Consider the following 19,214-nt stretch of genomic DNA (forward strand, 5'->3'; position numbering starts at 1 on the left):
TGAAAATTGCGATCTAACGCCCCCTAGGAAAAAATTACAGACAAAACCGCATGTAACTTCTGTTAGGAATGGCATAGCGACATGAAACGAAAACTCCTATGTAGGTCTGACTTAGACCCAATTTTCATACACTCACTTGTTTCAGCAAAAATTTACAGGAAGTTGGCAAAAAACCCTTCAAAATAAAATTTTTGCAAAAAATGCAATTTTTGCCCTTTTTGCGCTGTAATTTGACCCACTTAAAATGCTTCAAAAGTCACCAAACTTGGCGCACACATAAGGACTGGCGAATATTGCGATCTAATGAAAAAACTAAACCCCAAAACTCAAAATTGCGCGATAGCGCTATTTTTGAATAAAACACTGAAAAAACTGCTCCTAAGAAGAAAACACAGACAAAATTGCTTGTAACTTCCGGTAAGAATGTCAGAGAGACATGAAACAAAAAACCTCTCTGTAGGTCTCGCTTAGACCTACATTTCATAGATTGACAACCCCCAACAAAAATCAACAGGAAGTTTGCAATCCCCCCTTCAAAACAAAAGTTTTGTAAAAACCGGTCACCTTTCTTCAAACATTATCTCCTCTGAGTGCGTTTGTTGTTTTGGCTTCAAACTCGCACAGGAGAGAGATTGAATCCTTCTGATTAAAAGTATCGAACAGAGTTTTGATAAGTTCTCAGGTTTTGATTTTACGCGCCTTCAAATAACCCCTGTGCAAAGTCTCCTAAAAAATGTCATTTTTGCCTCTTTGAGCTGTTATTTGACCCCCTTAAAATGCTTCTAAACTCACCAAACTTGACACACACATCAGGTCTGGCAAAAATTGCGATCTGATGAAAGAACCTAACCTCAAAACTCAAAATTGCGCTCTACCGCCCCCCTAGGAATACAACACGGACAAACTGCTCCTAGGAAGAAAACACAGACAAAACTGCTTGTAACTTCCGGTAGGAATGTCAGAGAGACGTGAAACAAAAAACACTATGTAGGTCTCACTTAGACCTACATTTTAATAATTAACATACTTTAGCATAAATCAACAGGAAGTTTGATATTTTCACTTCAATACAACAACTGCATTACTTTCACAATGCATTAGATTCTCAAAATAGTGGCTCCAAGGCGTCTTCTAACGCTTATCCGGCCGTGGGTCTCGGGAGCAGCAGCCAAAGGCGGACCCGACCAACGCTGCTTGCAGCTTTAATCAATAGCTTGGACCTTAAATCCTACTGAATAGCTCTTAATCTTCTTCCTTTTATGCGATTTCAAATGATTGAAATCAGCCTCCTCCATTTTGAAAATGATGACAAGTGAAGTGTCACTCGTGACGTGACGAGTTTGACCCGGTGGAAATTCTAGGCATATGCTATTATTTTGCGAAAGGAGTTTGACCCGGCGTAAATTCTAGACATAAGCTAATAAAAATAATATTTTGCGAAAGGAGTTTGACCCGGCGTTAATTCTGAGCCGGCGGTAATGCTTAGCATGCGTTAATTATTTTGCGAAACGAGTTTGACCCGGCTGTAATTCTAGGCAGGTGCATACTATTCAAGGAAATACGGTAGCAAACCTTTCCAACACAGCTCCAACTCAGGATCAAACTCGGACACAACCTTCCAGACCCGGACTAACGCTGCACACCAAGGTGTGTCAGGGACAATCTACCAATCTATCCTTATCAGTGACATAGCAGGAAGGGGCTAGTCATACTTTTGTGGGTAAAATATCATATGAAGTGTCCTGTCATCCATCCATCTAGATTTGACGTGCGCTTTTTCATGCCAAAAAAGTCCCCTAATAGATTTTGGAGTACATGATCTAGGTCTATCAGGGGTGTCAAAGAAAGTAAAGTAATATAAAGTATGAGTGGATGTTTATAGTGTAATATATTTGTAATCAGCGTGGTTCTACGTTACATTTAGTTTTACACTCACATGTAAACAAATACACCACAGCCTCAATTCCAGTCCAATCATCGATTTTTTTCCGAATCAAAATATATATTCATGTCTTACTACTATTTGTGTACTATTAACTAGTGAAGCACTGAAAATTCAGTCATTTCAAATGAAAAACTGTTATGATCCGCTGCCCGGATCATGTCATATTCTGGTTCTGTTCCGTTTTTGTATTATATTCTGCTAATGTTTGCCTTAGTTCCTGGTGTGTTTAGTTACCAGAGTTTCTTATTTGTTTCACCTGCTACTTGTTTCCGGACGCACGCCTGTTGTTGTAATTACTGTCCTTATTTAAGCCTGCCTTTTCCTCGCTTCCTAGTTTTTGTTGCACGCAACAAGCGACGACGCTGATTCCCTTTTTGTACTTGTTAGCCTACACGCTAAGCTTCAGCTCCTCTAGTGAAGTGAAGTGAAGTGAATTATATTTATATAGCGCTTTTCTCTAGTGACTCAAAGCGCTTTACATAGTGAAACCCAATATCCAAGTTACATTTAACTGGGAGCAGGTGGGTAAAGTGTCTTGCCCAAGGACACAACGGCAGTGACTAGGATGGCGGAAGCGGGAATCGAACCTGCAACCCTGAAGTTGCTGGCACGGCCGCTCTACCAACCGAGCTATGCCGCTCTACCAACCGAGCTATGCCGCCCCCTCTAGCTCCCATGCTAGTAGTTTTTGTTTTGCCTTTTGTGCCCAGTGCAAGTTTTCTGTTCCATAGTCTGTTTTAATTGTTAATAAATCTTTATTTCTTACCTTCACGCCGTGTCCGTTGCCCGACTGCATCACGAGAGAACGACCCGCAACACGATGCCAGCCAATCCTCACAAACTGTCGTCTTTCCGGCACACACTAGTGACGTAGCTCGCTCAAAGATGATGGAAAAGGAACATTCAGGTCACATTGTGAGACATGTATAGTAACTTTACCAGTGGCTGTATCCAGACCAGGAGGGCAACCTGGATGTGACACTCACGGACTTTCTAACCATTGCAGGGCGGGGCATTGAAATGAAAACAACAACAAGATTTTGGGGGTGTTAATTTCATTTTGAAATGATCATATGGACTAACAATCTACTGCATACCCCACATTGTACAATCTACATTTCTCATCCAATCAGAAGCGTTCCACCATCCACACACTCCACCCACCTTGGACAATCAAACTGCCAAAATTTCAAGGAAGGATGACAAAGTTTTTCAGTAACCTTTAAAAAAGTCAGGTGAAAAGTATTGGTATCAATGGTATCGGATCGATACCAAACATTTGCAGTATCAGCCACTCTTCCTTTTTGACCTCACACATCTTTTGTGTCATTTGCAACGATAACAAATGGCTGCTGTCAATAATCCTGACTTCATGTTGTCTCCACTCTTTAGGCGACCATTGAGAAGTTAACCTGGAAAGACCGACTGACTGGATATTGTATCAATGTTTCCTCCATCCTTTTCATGGTAGGTGATGTTCCACTTGTTGACAACACAAGTCCTCTTTCTGTCTCCTTAGTTCCACATGTTGACCACACAAGTCCTCTTTCTGTCTCCTTAGTTCCACTTGTTGCCCACACAAGCCCTCTTTCTGTCTCCTTAGTTCCACTTGTTGACCACACAAGTCCTCTTTCTGTCTCCTTAGTTCCACTTGTTGCCCACACAAGCCCTCTTTCTGTCTCCTTAGTTCCACTTGTTGACCACACAAGTCCTCTTTCTCTCTCCTTAGTTCCACATGTTGACCACACAAGTCCTCTTTCTGTCTCCTTAGTTCCACTTGTTGCCCACACAAGCCCTCTTTCTGTCTCCTTAGTTCCACTTGTTGACCACACAAGTCCTCTTTCTCTCTCCTTAGTTCCACATGTTGACCACACAAGTCCTCTTTCTGTCTCCTTAGTTCCACTTGTTGACCACACAAGTCCTCTTTCTGTCTCCTTAGTTCCACATGTTGACCACACAAGTCCTCTTTGTCTCTCCTTAGTTCCACATGTTGACTACACAAGTCCTCTTTGTCTCTCCTTAGTTCCACATGTTGACTACACAAGTCCTCTTTGTCTCTCCTTAGTTCCACATGTTGACCACACAAGTCCTCTTTGTCTCTCCTTAGTTCCACATGTTGACTACACAAGTCCTCTTTGTCTCTCCTTAGTTCCACATGTTGACCACACAAGTCCTCTTTCTCTCTCCTTAGTTCCACATGTTGACCACACAAGTCCTCTTTCTCTCTCCTTAGTTCCACATGTTGACCACACAAGTCCTCTTTCTCTCTCCTTAGTTCCACATGTTGACCACACAAGTCCTCTTTGTCTCTCCTTAGTTCCACATGTTGACCACACAAGTCCTCTTTCTCTCTCCTTAGTTCCACATGTTGACCACACAAGTCCTCTTTGTCTCTCCTTAGTTCCACATGTTGACCACACAAGTCCTCTTTCTCTCTCCTTAGTTCCACATGTTGACCACACAAGTCCTCTTTCTCTCTCCTTAGTTCCACATGTTGACCACACAAGTCCTCTTTGTCTCTCCTTAGTTCCACATGTTGACCACACAAGTCCTCTTTGTCTCTCCTTAGTTCCACATGTTGACCACACAAGTCCTCTTTCTGTCTCCTTAGTTCCACATGTTGACCACACAAGTCCTCTTTGTCTCTCCTTAGTTCCACATGTTGACCACACAAGTCCTCTTTCTCTCTCCTTAGTTCCACATGTTGACCACACAAGTCCTCTTTGTCCCTCCTTAGTTCCACATGTTGACCACACAAGTCCTCTTTGTCCCTCCTTAGTTCCACATGTTGACCACACAAGTCCTCTTTCTCTCTCCTTAGTTCCACATGTTGACCACACAAGTCCTCTTTGTCTCTCCTTAGTTCCACATGTTGACCACACAAGTCCTCTTTCTCTCTCCTTAGTTCCACATGTTGACCACACAAGTCCTCTTTCTCTCTCCTTAGTTCCACATGTTGACCACACAAGTCCTCTTTCTGTCTCCTTAGTTCCACATGTTGACCACACAAGTCCTCTTTGTCTCTCCTTAGTTCCACATGTTGACCACACAAGTCCTCTTTCTCTCTCCTTAGTTCCACATGTTGACCACACAAGTCCTCTTTGTCTCTCCTTAGTTCCACATGTTGACCACACAAGTCCTCTTTGTCTCTCCTTAGTTCCACATGTTGACCACACAAGTCCTCTTTCTGTCTCCTTAGTTCCACATGTTGACCACACAAGTCCTCTTTGTCTCTCCTTAGTTCCACATGTTGACCACACAAGTCCTCTTTCTCTCTCCTTAGTTCCACATGTTGACCACACAAGTCCTCTTTGTCCCTCCTTAGTTCCACATGTTGACCACACAAGTCCTCTTTGTCCCTCCTTAGTTCCACATGTTGACCACACAAGTCCTCTTTCTCTCTCCTTAGTTCCACATGTTGACCACACAAGTCCTCTTTGTCTCTCCTTAGTTCCACATGTTGACCACACAAGTCCTCTTTCTCTCTCCTTAGTTCCACATGTTGACCACACAAGTCCTCTTTCTCTCTCCTTAGTTCCACATGTTGACCACACAAGTCCTCTTTCTGTCTCCTTAGTTCCACATGTTGACCACACAAGTCCTCTTTGTCTCTCCTTAGTTCCACATGTTGACCACACAAGTCCTCTTTCTCTCTCCTTAGTTCCACATGTTGACCACACAAGTCCTCTTTCTCTCTCCTTAGTTCCACATGTTGACCACACAAGTCCTCTTTCTCTCTCCTTAGTTCCACATGTTGACCACACAAGTCCTCTTTCTCTCTCCTTAGTTCCACATGTTGACCACACAAGTCCTCTTTCTCTCTCCTTAGTTCCACATGTTGACCACACAAGTCCTCTTTCTGTCTCCTTAGTTCCACTTGTTGACCACACAAGTCCTCTTTCTCTCTCCTTAGTTCCACATGTTGACAACACAAGTCCTCTTTCTGTCTCCTTAGTTCCACTTGTTGACCACACAAGTCCTCTTTGTCTCTCCTTAGTTCCACATGTTGACCACACAAGTCCTCTTTCTCTCTCCTTAGTTCCACATGTTGACCACACAAGTCCTCTTTCTCTCTCCTTAGTTCCACATGTTGACCACACAAGTCCTCTTTCTCTCTCCTTAGTTCCACATGTTGACCACACAAGTCCTCTTTGTCTCTCCTTAGTTCCACATGTTGACCACACAAGTCCTCTTTGTCTCTCCTTACTTCCACATGTTGACCACACAAGTCCTCTTTGTCTCTCCTTAGTTCCACATGTTGACCACACAAGTCCTCTTTGTCTCTCCTTAGTTCCACATGTTGACCACACAAGTCCTCTTTCTCTCTCCTTAGTTCCACATGTTGACCACACAAGTCCTCTTTCTCTCTCCTTAGTTCCACATGTTGACCACACAAGTCCTCTTTCTCTCTCCTTAGTTCCACATGTTGACCACACAAGTCCTCTTTCTCTCCTTAGTTCCACATGTTGACCACACAAGTCCTCTTTCTCTCTCCTTAGTTCCACTTGTTGACCACACAAGTCCTCTTTCTCTCTCCTTAGTTCCACATGTTGACCACACAAGTCCTCTTTCTCTCTCCTTAGTTCCACATGTTGACCACACAAGTCCTCTTTCTCTCTCCTTAGTTCCACATGTTGACCACACAAGTCCTCTTTGTCTCTCCTTAGTTCCACATGTTGACCACACAAGTCCTCTTTGTCTCTCCTTAGTTCCACATGTTGACCACACAAGTCCTCTTTCTCTCTCCTTAGTTCCACATGTTGACCACACAAGTCCTCTTTCTCTCTCCTTAGTTCCACATGTTGACCACACAAGTCCTCTTTGTCTCTCCTTAGTTCCACATGTTGACCACACAAGTCCTCTTTGTCTCTCCTTAGTTCCACATGTTGACCACACAAGTCCTCTTTGTCTCTCCTTAGTTCCACATGTTGACCACACAAGTCCTCTTTCTCTCTCCTTAGTTCCACATGTTGACCACACAAGTCCTCTTTCTCTCTCCTTAGTTCCACATGTTGACCACACAAGTCCTCTTTGTCTCTCCTTAGTTCCACTTGTTGACCACACAAGTCCTCTTTGTCTCTCCTTAGTTCCACATGTTGACCACACAAGTCCTCTTTGTCTCTTCTTAGTTCCACATGTTGACCACACAAGTCCTCTTTCTCTCTCCTTAGTTCCACATGTTGACCACACAAGTCCTCTTTAGCTCTCCTTAGTTCCACTTGTTGACCACACAAGTCCTCTTTGTCTCTCCTTAGTTCCAGTTGTTGACCACACAAGTCCTCTTTGTCTCTCCTTAGTTCCACATGTTGACCACACAAGTCCTCTTTCTCTCTCCTTAGTTCCACATGTTGACCACACAAGTCCTCTTTCTGTCTCCTTAGTTCCACATGTTGACCACACAAGTCCTCTTTCTCTCTCCTTAGTTCCACATGTTGACCACACAAGTCCTCTTTCTCTCTCCTTAGTTCCACATGTTGACCGCACAAGTCCTCTTTCTCTCTCCTTAGTTCCACATGTTGACCACACAAGTCCTCTTTCTGTCTCCTTAGTTCCACATGTTGACCACACAAGTCCTCTTTGTCTCTCCTTAGTTCCACATGTTGACCACACAAGTCCTCTTTCTGTCTCCTTGGTTCCACATGTTGACCACACAAGTCCTCTTTGTCTCTCCTTAGTTCCACATGTTGACCACACAAGTCCTCTTTCTCTCTCCTTAGTTCCACATGTTGACCACACAAGTCCTCTTTGTCTCTCCTTAGTTCCACATGTTGACCGCACAAGTCCTCTTTGTCTCTCCTTAGTTCCACATGTTGACCGCACAAGTCCTCTTTGTCTCTCCTTAGTTCCACATGTTGACCACACAAGTCCTCTTTCTCTCTCCTTAGTTCCACATGTTGACCACACAAGTCCTCTTTCTCTCTCCTTAGTTCCACATGTTGACCGCACAAGTCCTCTTTGTCTCTCCTTAGTTCCACATGTTGACCGCACAAGTCCTCTTTCTCTCTCCTTAGTTCCACATGTTGACCACACAAGTCCTCTTTGTCTCTCCTTAGTTCCACATGTTGACCACACAAGTCCTCTTTCTCTCTCCTTAGTTCCACATGTTGACCACACAAGTCCTCTTTGTCTCTCCTTAGTTCCACATGTTGACCACACAAGTCCTCTTTGTCTCTCCTTAGTTCCACATGTTGACCACACAAGTCCTCTTTCTCTCTCCTTAGTTCCACATGTTGACCACACAAGTCCTCTTTGTCTCTCCTTAGTTCCACATGTTGACCACACAAGTCCTCTTTGTCTCTCCTTGGTTCCACATGTTGACCACACAAGTCCTCTTTGTCTCTCCTTAGTTCCACTTGTTGACCACACAAGTCCTCTTTGTCTCTCCTTAGTTCCACATGTTGACCACACAAGTCCTCTTTCTCTCTCCTTAGTTCCACATGTTGACCACACATGTCCTCTTTAGCTCTCCTTAGTTCCACATGTTGACCACACAAGTCCTCTTTGTCTCTCCTTAGTTCCACTTGTTGACCACACAGGTCCTCTTTGTCTCTTCTTAGTTCCACATGTTGACCACACAAGTCCTCTTTCTCTCTCCTTAGTTCCACATGTTGACCACACAAGTCCTCTTTCTGTCTCCTTAGTTCCACATGTTGACCACACAAGTCCTCTTTCTCTCTCCTTGGTTCCACATGTTGACCACACAGGTCCTCTTTCTCTCTCCTTAGTTCCACATGTTGACCACACAAGTCCTCTTTGTCTCTCCTTAGTTCCACATGTTGACCACACAAGTCCTCTTTCTGTCTCCTTAGTTCCACATGTTGACCACACAAGTCCTCTTTCTCTCTCCTTAGTTCCACATGTTGACCACACAAGTCCTCTTTCTGTCTCCTTAGTTCCACATGTTGACCGCACAAGTCCTCTTTGTCTCTCCTTAGTTCCACATGTTGACCACACAAGTCCTCTTTCTCTCTCCTTAGTTCCACATGTTGACCACACAAGTCCTCTTTCTGTCTCCTTAGTTCCACTTGTTGACCACACAAGTCCTCTTTGTCTCTCCTTAGTTCCACTTGTTTACCACACAAGTCCTCTTTGTCTCTTCTTAGTTCCACATGTTGACCACACAAGTCCTCTTTCTCTCTCCTTAGTTCCACATGTTGACCACACAAGTCTTCTTTGTCTCTTCTTAGTTCCACATGTTGACCACACAAGTCCTCTTTCTCTCTCCTTAGTTCCACATGTTGACCACACAAGTCCTCTTTGTCTCTCCTTAGTTCCACATGTTGACCACACAAGTCCTCTTTCTCTCTCCTTAGTTCCACATGTTGACCACACAAGTCCTCTTTCTGTCTCCTTAGTTCCACATGTTGACCGCACAAGTCCTCTTTGTCTCTCCTTAGTTCCACATGTTGACCACACAAGTCCTCTTTCTCTCTCCTTAGTTCATCATGTTGACTACACAAGTCCTCTTTGTCTCTCCTTAGTTCCACATGTTGACCACACAAGTCCTCTTTCTCTCTCCTTAGTTCCACATGTTGACCACACAAGTCCTCTTTGTCTCTCCTTAGTTCCACATGTTGACCACACAAGTCCTCTTTCTGTCTCCTTAGTTCCACATGTTGACCACACAAGTCCTCTTTGTCTCTCCTTAGTTCCACATGTTGACCACACAAGTCCTCTTTCTCTCTCCTTAGTTCCACATGTTGACTACACAAGTCCTCTTTGTCTCTCCTTAGTTCCACATGTTGACCACACAAGTCCTCTTTCTCTCTCCTTAGTTCCACTTGTTGACCACACAAGTCCTCTTTCTCTCTCCTTAGTTCCACATGTTGACCACACAAGTCCTCTTTGTCTCTCCTTAGTTCCACATGTTGACCACACAAGTCCTCTTTCTCTCTCATTCGTTCCACATGTTGACCACACAAGTCCTCTTTAGCTCTCCTTAGTTCCACTTGTTGACCACACAAGTCCTCTTTCTCTCTCCTTAGTTCCACATGTTGACCACACAAGTCCTCTTTGTCTCTCCTTAGTTCCACATGTTGACCACACAAGTCCTCTTTCTCTCTCCTTAGTTCCACATGTTGACCACACAAGTCCTCTTTCTCTCTCCTTAGTTCCACATGTTGACCACACAAGTCCTCTTTCTGTCTCCTTAGTTCCACATGTTGACCACACAAGTCCTCTTTGTCTCTCCTTAGTTCCACATGTTGACCACACAAGTCCTCTTTCTCTCTCCTTAGTTCCACATGTTGACCACACAAGTCCTCTTTCTCTCTCCTTAGTTCCACATGTTGACCCCACAAGTCCTCTTTCTCTCTCCTTAGTTCCACTTGTTGACCACACAAGTCCTCCTTCTCTCTCCTTAGTTCCACATGTTGACCACACAAGTCCTCTTTCTCTCTCCTTAGTTCCACATGTTGACCACACAAGTCCTCTTTCTGTCTCCTTAGTTCCACTTGTTGACCACACAAGTCCTCTTTGTCTCTCCTTAGTTCCACATGTTGACCACACAAGTCCTCTTTCTCTCTCCTTAGTTCCACATGTTGACCACACAAGTCCTCTTTCTCTCTCCTTAGTTCCACATGTTGACCACACAAGTCCTCTTTCTCTCTCCTTAGTTCCACATGTTGACCACACAAGTCCTCTTTCTCTCTCCTTAGTTCCACATGTTGACCACACAAGTCCTCTTTTTCTCTCCTTAGTTCCACATGTTGACCGCACAAGTCCTCTTTCTCTCTCCTTAGTTCCACATGTTGACCACACAAGTCCTCTTTGTCTCTCCTTAGTTCCACATATTGACCACACAAGTCCTCTTTCTCTCTCCTTAGTTCCACATGTTGACCACACAAGTCCTCTTTCTCTCTCCTTAGTTCCACATGTTGACCACACAAGTCCTCTTAGTCTCTCCTTAGTTCCACATGTTGACCACACAAGTCCTCTTTGTCTCTCCTTAGTTCCACATGTTGACCACACAAGTCCTCTTTCTCTCTCCTTAGTTCCACATGTTGACCACACAAGTCCTCTTTCTCTCTCTTTAGTTCCACATGTTGACCACACAAGTCTAAACATAAACGTCTTCTTCCTCTCCCCTTAGTTCGGCTTGACCTTCTCCGCAGTTTTCGGCGTCATCGTTTACCGCATCACCGTGTCGGCCCTGATGGCCATGAGTCCAGACCCGGAGACCAAGTCCAACGTGCGCGTGACAGTGACGGCCACCGCGGTCATCATCAACCTGGTGGTCATCCTGATCCTGGACGAGATCTACGGCGCGGTGGCGGTGTGGCTGACCGAGCTGGGTAGGCAAGCCGCGCGGGAGCCTCCCGCCTGGACCGTGTGACACATGGACTTCCTGCCTTGCAGAGATTCCTAAAACCGAGACCAACTTCGAGGAGCGTCTGGTCCTGAAGGCCTTCTTGCTGAAGTTCATGAACGCCTACGCGCCCATCTTCTACGTGGCCTTCTTCAAGGGGAGGTATGTGGTCCTCACCGTGTGTCACGCCAAGCAGGTGTTTGGAGCACTCTTAGTAGGCCCCGCCCACTTTAGCAAAACCTTTGTGCTGCAAAACTACTAATAAAGTTTGTACAAACCCCTTTTCCATAGGAGTTGGGAAATTGTGTTCGATGTAAATATAAACAGAATACAATGATTTGCGAATCCTTTTCAACCCATATTCAGTTGAATATGCTACAAAGACAACATATTTGATGTTCAAACTCATGAACTTTATTTTTTTTTGTGCAAATAATAGAATATAATGGCTGCAACACGTGCCAAAGTAGTTGGGAAAGGGCATGTTCACCACTGTGTTACATCATCTTTTCTTTTAAAAACACTCAATAAACGTTTGGGAACTGAGGAAACTAATTGTTGAAGCTTAGAAAGTGGAATTCTTTCCCATTCTTGTTTTATGTAGAGCTTCAGTCCTTCAACAGTCCGGGGTATCCGCTGTCGTATTTTACGCTTCATAATGCGCCACACATTTTCCATGGGAGACAGGTCTGGACTGCAGGGGGGCCAGGAAAGTACCCGCACGAAGCCACGCTGTCCTAAATGTAGCTTGGCATTGTTTTGCTGAAATAAGCAGGGGCGTCCATGAAAAAGACGGCGCTTAGATGGCAGCATATGTTGTTCCAAAAGCTTTATGTACCTTTCAGCATTAATGGTGCCTTCACAGATGTGTAAGTTACCCATGCCTTGGGCACTAATGCACCCCCATACCATCACACATGCTGGCTTTTCAACTTTGCGTCGATAACAGTCTGGATGACACAATGCCAAATTTTTCAAAAACAATATGAAATGTGGACTCGTCAGACCACAGAACACTTTTCCACTTCGCATCAGTCCATCTTAGATGATCTCGGGCCCAGAGAAGCTGGCGGCGTTTCTGGATGTTGTTGATAAATGGCTTTCGCTATGCATAGTAGAGCTTTAACTTGCACTTACAGATTTAGCGACCAACTGTATTTAGTGACAGTGGTTTTCTGAAGTGTTCCTGAGCCCATGTGGTGATATCCTTTAGAGATTGATGTGGGTTTTTGATACAGTGCCGTCTGAGGGATGGAAGGTCACGGTCATTCAATGTTGGTTTCCGGCCATGCCGCTTACGTGGAGTGATTTCTCCAGATTCTCCGAACCTTTTGATGATATTATGGAGTGTAGATGTTGAAATCCTTAAATTTCTTGCAATTGCACTTTGAGAAAGGTTGTTCTTAAACTGTTTGACTATTTGCTCACGCAGTTGTGGACAAAGGGGTGTACCTCGCCCCATCCTTTCTTGTGAAAGACTGAGCATTTTTTTGGGAAGCTGTTTTTATACCCAATCATGGCACCCACCTGTTCCCAATTAGCCTGCACACCTGTGGGATGTTCCGAATAAGCGTTTGATGAGCATTCCTCAACTTTATAAGTATTTATTGCCACCTTTCCCAACTTCTTTGTCACGTGTTGCTGGCATCAAATTCTAAAGGTAATGATTTGAACATCAAATATGTTGTCTTTGTAGCATATTCAACTGAATATGGCTTGAAAAGGATTTGCAAATCATTGTATTCTGTTTATATTTACATCCAACGCAATTTCCCAACTCATATGGAAACGGGGTTAGTATTTTATTAGCATACTAACAGTTTTGCCCACCTTGGCAAAACTGTCCTTTTCTTTCTGCTGCAAAAGTTTTTGGTCCAACTATTACATATTTTATGTTATTAACGTGTATTTAACGTGTTATTATCCATGACCAGTCCCCCCAAATACATCAAAAACTCCACAAACTTTCTCCGATTTTTTGTGTTGCAGTTTTGTTTTTGTATATTTCAATAGTTATAGTCTCTGGTATGACTTGGCCAGGTTTTGAACCCACGAGGGTGGACACTCGAACTGACCACGAGGCCACCGAGCAGGCTTTTATTAGTATTGTAATGTTTTATGCTTCCTGCAGTATTTCGTGTGACGAACAAATGTTCTTAAGAACACATTTTGTTCTTAGGCCCACTTACGAAGTTTTTTGTATTCACCAATGTAATGTTTTCTTAGCTAGGGATTTGTTCGTAGGTGCGAACAAAATCTAGGAGTACTCCAGAGCAGTGGTCCCCCAACCCGCAGAATATACACTTACATTTAGTGCACCAACCCAAAAAAAACTCCCTTTTTCATGACAAAAACAAAAGAAAGACCCCCCCCAACCCCTTGCCGGGTCGCGGGACAAATTATCAAGCGTTGACCGGTCCGCAGCTACAAAAAGATTAGGGACCACTGTTCCAGAGCACTCTTACGGTGGCCTATTTGTTCTTAAGTATAGAAAGAGAGAGAGAGAGAATCGATCCACAGATCCTCAAGGTTGCGGACTTTGGGCCTCTTCCAACATGACTGTGCACAAAGCAAGGTCCATAAAGCCATGGATGACAGAGTTTGGTGCGCATGAACTTGACTGGCCTGCACAGACTCCTGACCTGACCTCCATTAAACACCTTTGGGATGAATTAGAATGGAGACTGAGAGCCAACATCAGTGTGTGACCTCACCTATGCACTTTTGGAAGAACGGTGGGAAATCGCTATGAACACACTCGGCAACCTTGTGGACAGCCTTCCCAGGAGAGTTGAAGCTGTAATAGCTGCAAAAGGTCATATTGACCCCTATGGGTTAGGAATGGGATGGCACTTCAACTTCATATGTGAGTCAAGGCAGGTGGCCAAATACTTTTGGCAATGTAGTGTATGTATGAGGTATATGTATACAGGTGTGTATGAGGTATATGTATACATGTATGTATGAGGTATATGTATACAGGTGTGTACGAGGTATATGTATACAGGTGTGTATGAGGTATATGTATACAGGTATGTATGAGGTATATGTATACAGGTGTGTATGAGGTATATGTAGTATGAGGTATATGTATACAGGTGTGTACGAGGTATATGTATACAGGTGTGTATGAGGTATATGTATACAGGTATGTATGAGGTATATGTATACAGGTGTGTATGAGGTATATGTATACATGTATGTATGAGGTATATGTATACAGGTGTATATGAGGTATAAGTATACAGGTGTGTATGAGGTATATGTATACAGGTGTGTATGAGGTATATGTATACAGGTGTGTATGAGGTATATGTATACAGGTGTGTATGAGGTATATGTATACAGGTGTGTATGAGGTATATGTATACAGGTGTGTATGAGGTATATGTATACATGTATGTATGAGGTATATGTATACAGGTGTGTACGAGGTATATGTATACATGTATGTATGAGGTATATGTATACAGGTGTGTACGAGGTATATGTATACAGGTGTGTATGAGGTATATGTAGTATGAGGTATATGTATACAGGTGTGTATGAGGTATATGTATACATGTATGTATGAGGTATATGTATACAGGTGTATATGAGGTATATGTATACAGGTGTATATGAGGTATAAGTATACAGGTGTGTATGAGGTATATGTATACAGGTATGTATGAGGTATATGTATACAGGTGTGTATGAGGTATATGTATACAGGTGTGTATGAGGTATATGTATACAGGTGTGTATGAGGTATATGTATACAGGTGTGTATGAGGTATATGTATACAGGTGTGTATGAGGTATATGTATACAGGTGTGTATGAGGTATATGTATACATGTATGTATGAGGTATATGTATACAGGTGTGTACGAGGTATATGTATACATGTATGTATGAGGTATATGTATACAGGTGTGTACGAGGTATATGTATACAGGTGTGTATGAGGTATATGTAGTATGAGGTATATGTATACAGGTGTGTATGAGGTATATGTATACATGTATGTATGAGGTATATGTATACAGGTGTATATGAGGTATATGTATACAGGTGTATATGAGGTATAAGTATACAGGTGTGTATGAGGTATATGTATACAGGTATGTATGAGGTATATGTATACAGGTGTGTATGAGGTATATGTATACAGGTGTGTATGAGGTATATGTATACAGGTGTGTATGAGGTATATGTATACAGGTGTGTATGAGGTATATGTATACAGGTGTGTATGAGGTATATGTATACAGGTGTGTATGAGGTATATGTAGTATGAGGTATATGTATACAGGTGTGTATGAGGTATATGTATACAGGTGTGTATGAGGTATATGTATACAGGTGTGTATGAGGTATAAGTATACAGGTGTGTATGAGGTATATGTATACAGGTATGTATGAGGTATATGTATACAGGTGTGTATGAGGTATATGTATACAGGTGTGGATGAGGTATATGTATACATGTATGTATGAGGTATATGTATACAGGTGTGTATGAGGTATATGTATACAGGTGTGGATGAGGTATATGTATACATGTATGTATGAGGTATATGTATACAGGTGTGTATGAGGTATATGTATACAGGTGTGGATGAGGTATATGTATACCTGTATGTATGAGGTATATGTATACAGGTGTGAATGAGGTATATGTAGTATGAGGTATATGTATACAGGTGTGTATGAGGTATATGTATACAGGTGTGTATGAGGTATATGTATACAGGTATGTATGAGGTATATGTATACAGGTATGTATGAGGTATATGTATACAGGTGTGTATGAGGTATATGTATACAGGTGTGTATGAGGTATATGTATACAGGTGTGTATGAGGTATATGTATACAGGTGTGTATGAGGTATATATATACATGTATGTATGAGGTATATGTATACAGGTGTGTATGAGGTATATGTAGTATGAGGTATATGTATACAGGTGTGTATGAGGTATATGTATACAGGTATGTATGAGGTATATGTAGTATGAGGTATATGTATACAGGTGTGTATGAGGTATATGTATACAGGTGTGTATGAGGTATATGTATACAGGTGTGTATGAGGTATATGTAGTATGAGGTATATGTATACAGGTGTGTATGAGGTATATGTAGTATGAGGTATATGTATACAGGTGTGTATGAGGTATATGTATACAGGTGTGTATGAGGTATATGTATACAGGTGTGTATGAGGTATATGTAGTATGAGGTATATGTATACAGGTGTGTATGAGGTATATGTATACAGGTGTGTATGAGGTATATGTATACAGGTGTGTATGAGGTATATGTAGTATGAGGTATATGTATACAGGTGTATATGAGGTATATGTATACATGTATGTATGAGGTATATGTATACAGGTGTGTATTAGGTATATGTATACAGGTGTGGATGAGGTATATCAATCAATCAATCAATGTTTACTTATATAGCCCTAAATCACTAGTGTCTCAAAGGGCTGCACAAACCACCACGACATCCTCGGTAGGCCCACATAAGGGCAAGGAAAACTCACACCTAGTGGGACGTCGGTGACAATAATGACTATGAGAACCTTAGAGAGGAGGAAAGCAATGGATGTCAAGCGGGTCTAACATGATACTGTGAAAGTTCAATCCACAATGGATCCAATCCAACACAGTCGCAAGAGTCCAGTCCAAAGCGGGTCCAACTCAGCAGAGAGAGTCCCGTTCACAGCGGAGCCACCAGGAAACCATCCCAAGCGGAGGCGGATCAGCAGCGCAGAGATGTCCCCAGCCGATACACAGGCAAGCAGTACATGGCCACCGGATCGGACCGGACCCCCTCCACAGGGGAGAGTGGGACATAGAAGAAAAAGAAAAGAAACAGCAGATCAACTGGTCTAAAAAGGGAGTCTATTTAAAGGCTACAGTATACAAATGAGTTTTAAGGTGAGACTTAAATGCTTCTACTGAGGTGGCATCTCGAACTGTTACCGGGAGGGCATTCCAGAGTACTGGAGCCCGAACGGAAAACGCTCTATAGCCCGCAGACTTTTTTGGGGCTTTGGGAATCACTAACAAGCCGGAGTCCTTTGAACGCAGATTTCTTGCCGGGACATATGGTACAATACAATCGGCAAGATAGGATGGAGCTAGACCGTGTAGTATTTTATACGTAAGTAGTAAAACCTTAAAGTCACATCTTAAGTGCACAGGAAGCCAGTGCAGGTGAGCCAGTACAGGCGTAATGTGATCAAACTTTCTTGTTCTTGTCAAAAGTCTAGCAGCCGCATTTTGTACCAACTGTAATCTTTTAATGCTAGACATGGGGAGACCCGAAAATAATACGTTACAGTAGTCGAGGCGAGACGTAACAAACGCATGGATAATGATCTCAGCGTCTTTAGTGGACAGAATGGAGCGAATTTTAGCGATATTACGGAGATGAAAGAAGGCCGTTTTAGTAACGCTTTTAATGTGTGCCTCAAAGGAGAGAGTTGGGTCGAAGATAATACCCAGATTCTTTACCGTGTCGCCTTGTTTAATTGTTTGGTTGTCAAATGTTAGAGTTGTATTATTAAATAGAGTTCGGTGTCTAGCAGGACCGATAATCAGCATTTCCGTTTTTTTGGCGTTGAGTTGCAAAAAGTTAGCGGACATCCATTGTTTAATTTCATTAAGACACGCCTCCAGCTGACTACAATCCGGCGTGTTGGTCAGCTTTAGGGGCATGTAGAGTTGGGTGTCATCAGCATAACAGTGAAAGCTAACACCGTATTTGCGTATGATGTCACCTAGCGGCAGCATGTAGATGCTGAAGAGTGCAGGGCCAAGGACCGAACCCTGGGGAACTCCACACGTTACCTTAACGTAGTCCGAGGTCACATTGTTATGGGAGACACACTGCATCCTATCAGTAAGATAAGAGTTAAACCAAGACAGGGCTAAGTCTGACATACCGATTCGTGTTTTGATACGTTCTAATAAAATATTATGATCGACGGTATCGAAAGCAGCGCTAAGATCGAGGAGCAGCAACATAGATGACGCATCAGAATCCATCGTTAGCAATAGATCATTAGTCATTTTTGCGAGGGCTGTCTCCGTGGAGTGATTTGCCCTGAAACCGGATTGAAAGGTTTCACATAGATTGTTAGACGCTAAGTGTTCATTTAACTGCTCCGCAACAATTTTTTCGAGGATTTTTGAAATAAAGGGAAGGTGAGACACCGGTCGGTAGTTTACCATGAGGTCAGGATCGAGGTTAGGTCTTTTAAGAAGAGGATGAATAACCGCTTTTTTGAATGCTAGGGGAACAGTGCCCGAGGAAAGTGATAAGTTTATAATATTTAGCACTGATGGACCTAATAATACAAAGAGCTCCTTGATCAGTTTCCCAGGAAGAGGGTCAAGTAAACATGTTGTTTGTTTTATTCCATTTACACGTTGTAACAATTCCTCTAATGTTATTTCCTCAAAACGAGAGAAACTATTTTGGAGGGCAGTATCCGCCGTATATACAATCGTGTCAGTGTTAATAGAACCCCGTTGTAGCTGGGACGCATTGTCTTTAATCTCCTTTCTAATGACTTCAATTTTCTTACTAAAGAATTGCATAAAGTCATCAGCTGAGTGGGTGGAGCTACTGGAAGGAGTCCCTTGTTGGGTTAGCGATGCTACCGTACTAAACAAAAATTTAGGATCGTTTTTATTATGGTGGATGAGATTTGAGTAATAATTAGCTTTAGCTAAGGTAAGCATGCGTTTATAAGTTATTAAACCATCACTAAATGCTTGATGGTGCACCTCAAGTTTAGTCGTGCGCCATTTGCGTTCCGGCTTTCTGCATAATAATTTCTGAGCTCTAGTTTCTTCTGTAAACCACGGGGTGCGCTTTTTTGGAGCCTTTTTTAACTTTAGCGGTGCTATGTTATCAATGGTTTCGCGCAGGGCGTCGTTAAAGTTGTTAGTGAGGT

At 42.8% G+C, this 19,214-nt stretch overlaps 1 protein-coding gene across 2 annotated transcripts in view; it reads left to right on the top strand.

The window, feature by feature from the left end:
• The window catches only part of ano2b (anoctamin 2b), a 176,693-nt gene that overhangs the window by 119,023 nt on the left and 38,456 nt on the right, over window positions 1–19,214 (top strand). For both annotated transcript variants that reach the window (XM_061914224.1, XM_061914225.1), the window contains 3 exons: window positions 3,338–3,412; window positions 11,037–11,238; window positions 11,303–11,414. In XM_061914224.1, the coding sequence (XP_061770208.1) occupies window positions 3,338–3,412; window positions 11,037–11,238; window positions 11,303–11,414 (389 nt within the window). The remainder of the gene's footprint in view (window positions 1–3,337; window positions 3,413–11,036; window positions 11,239–11,302; window positions 11,415–19,214) is intronic.

The sequence above is a fragment of the Nerophis ophidion genome, linkage group LG10 (genome assembly GCF_033978795.1).
Source record: "Nerophis ophidion isolate RoL-2023_Sa linkage group LG10, RoL_Noph_v1.0, whole genome shotgun sequence".
NCBI classification, from domain to species: Eukaryota; Metazoa; Chordata; class Actinopteri; order Syngnathiformes; family Syngnathidae; genus Nerophis; species Nerophis ophidion.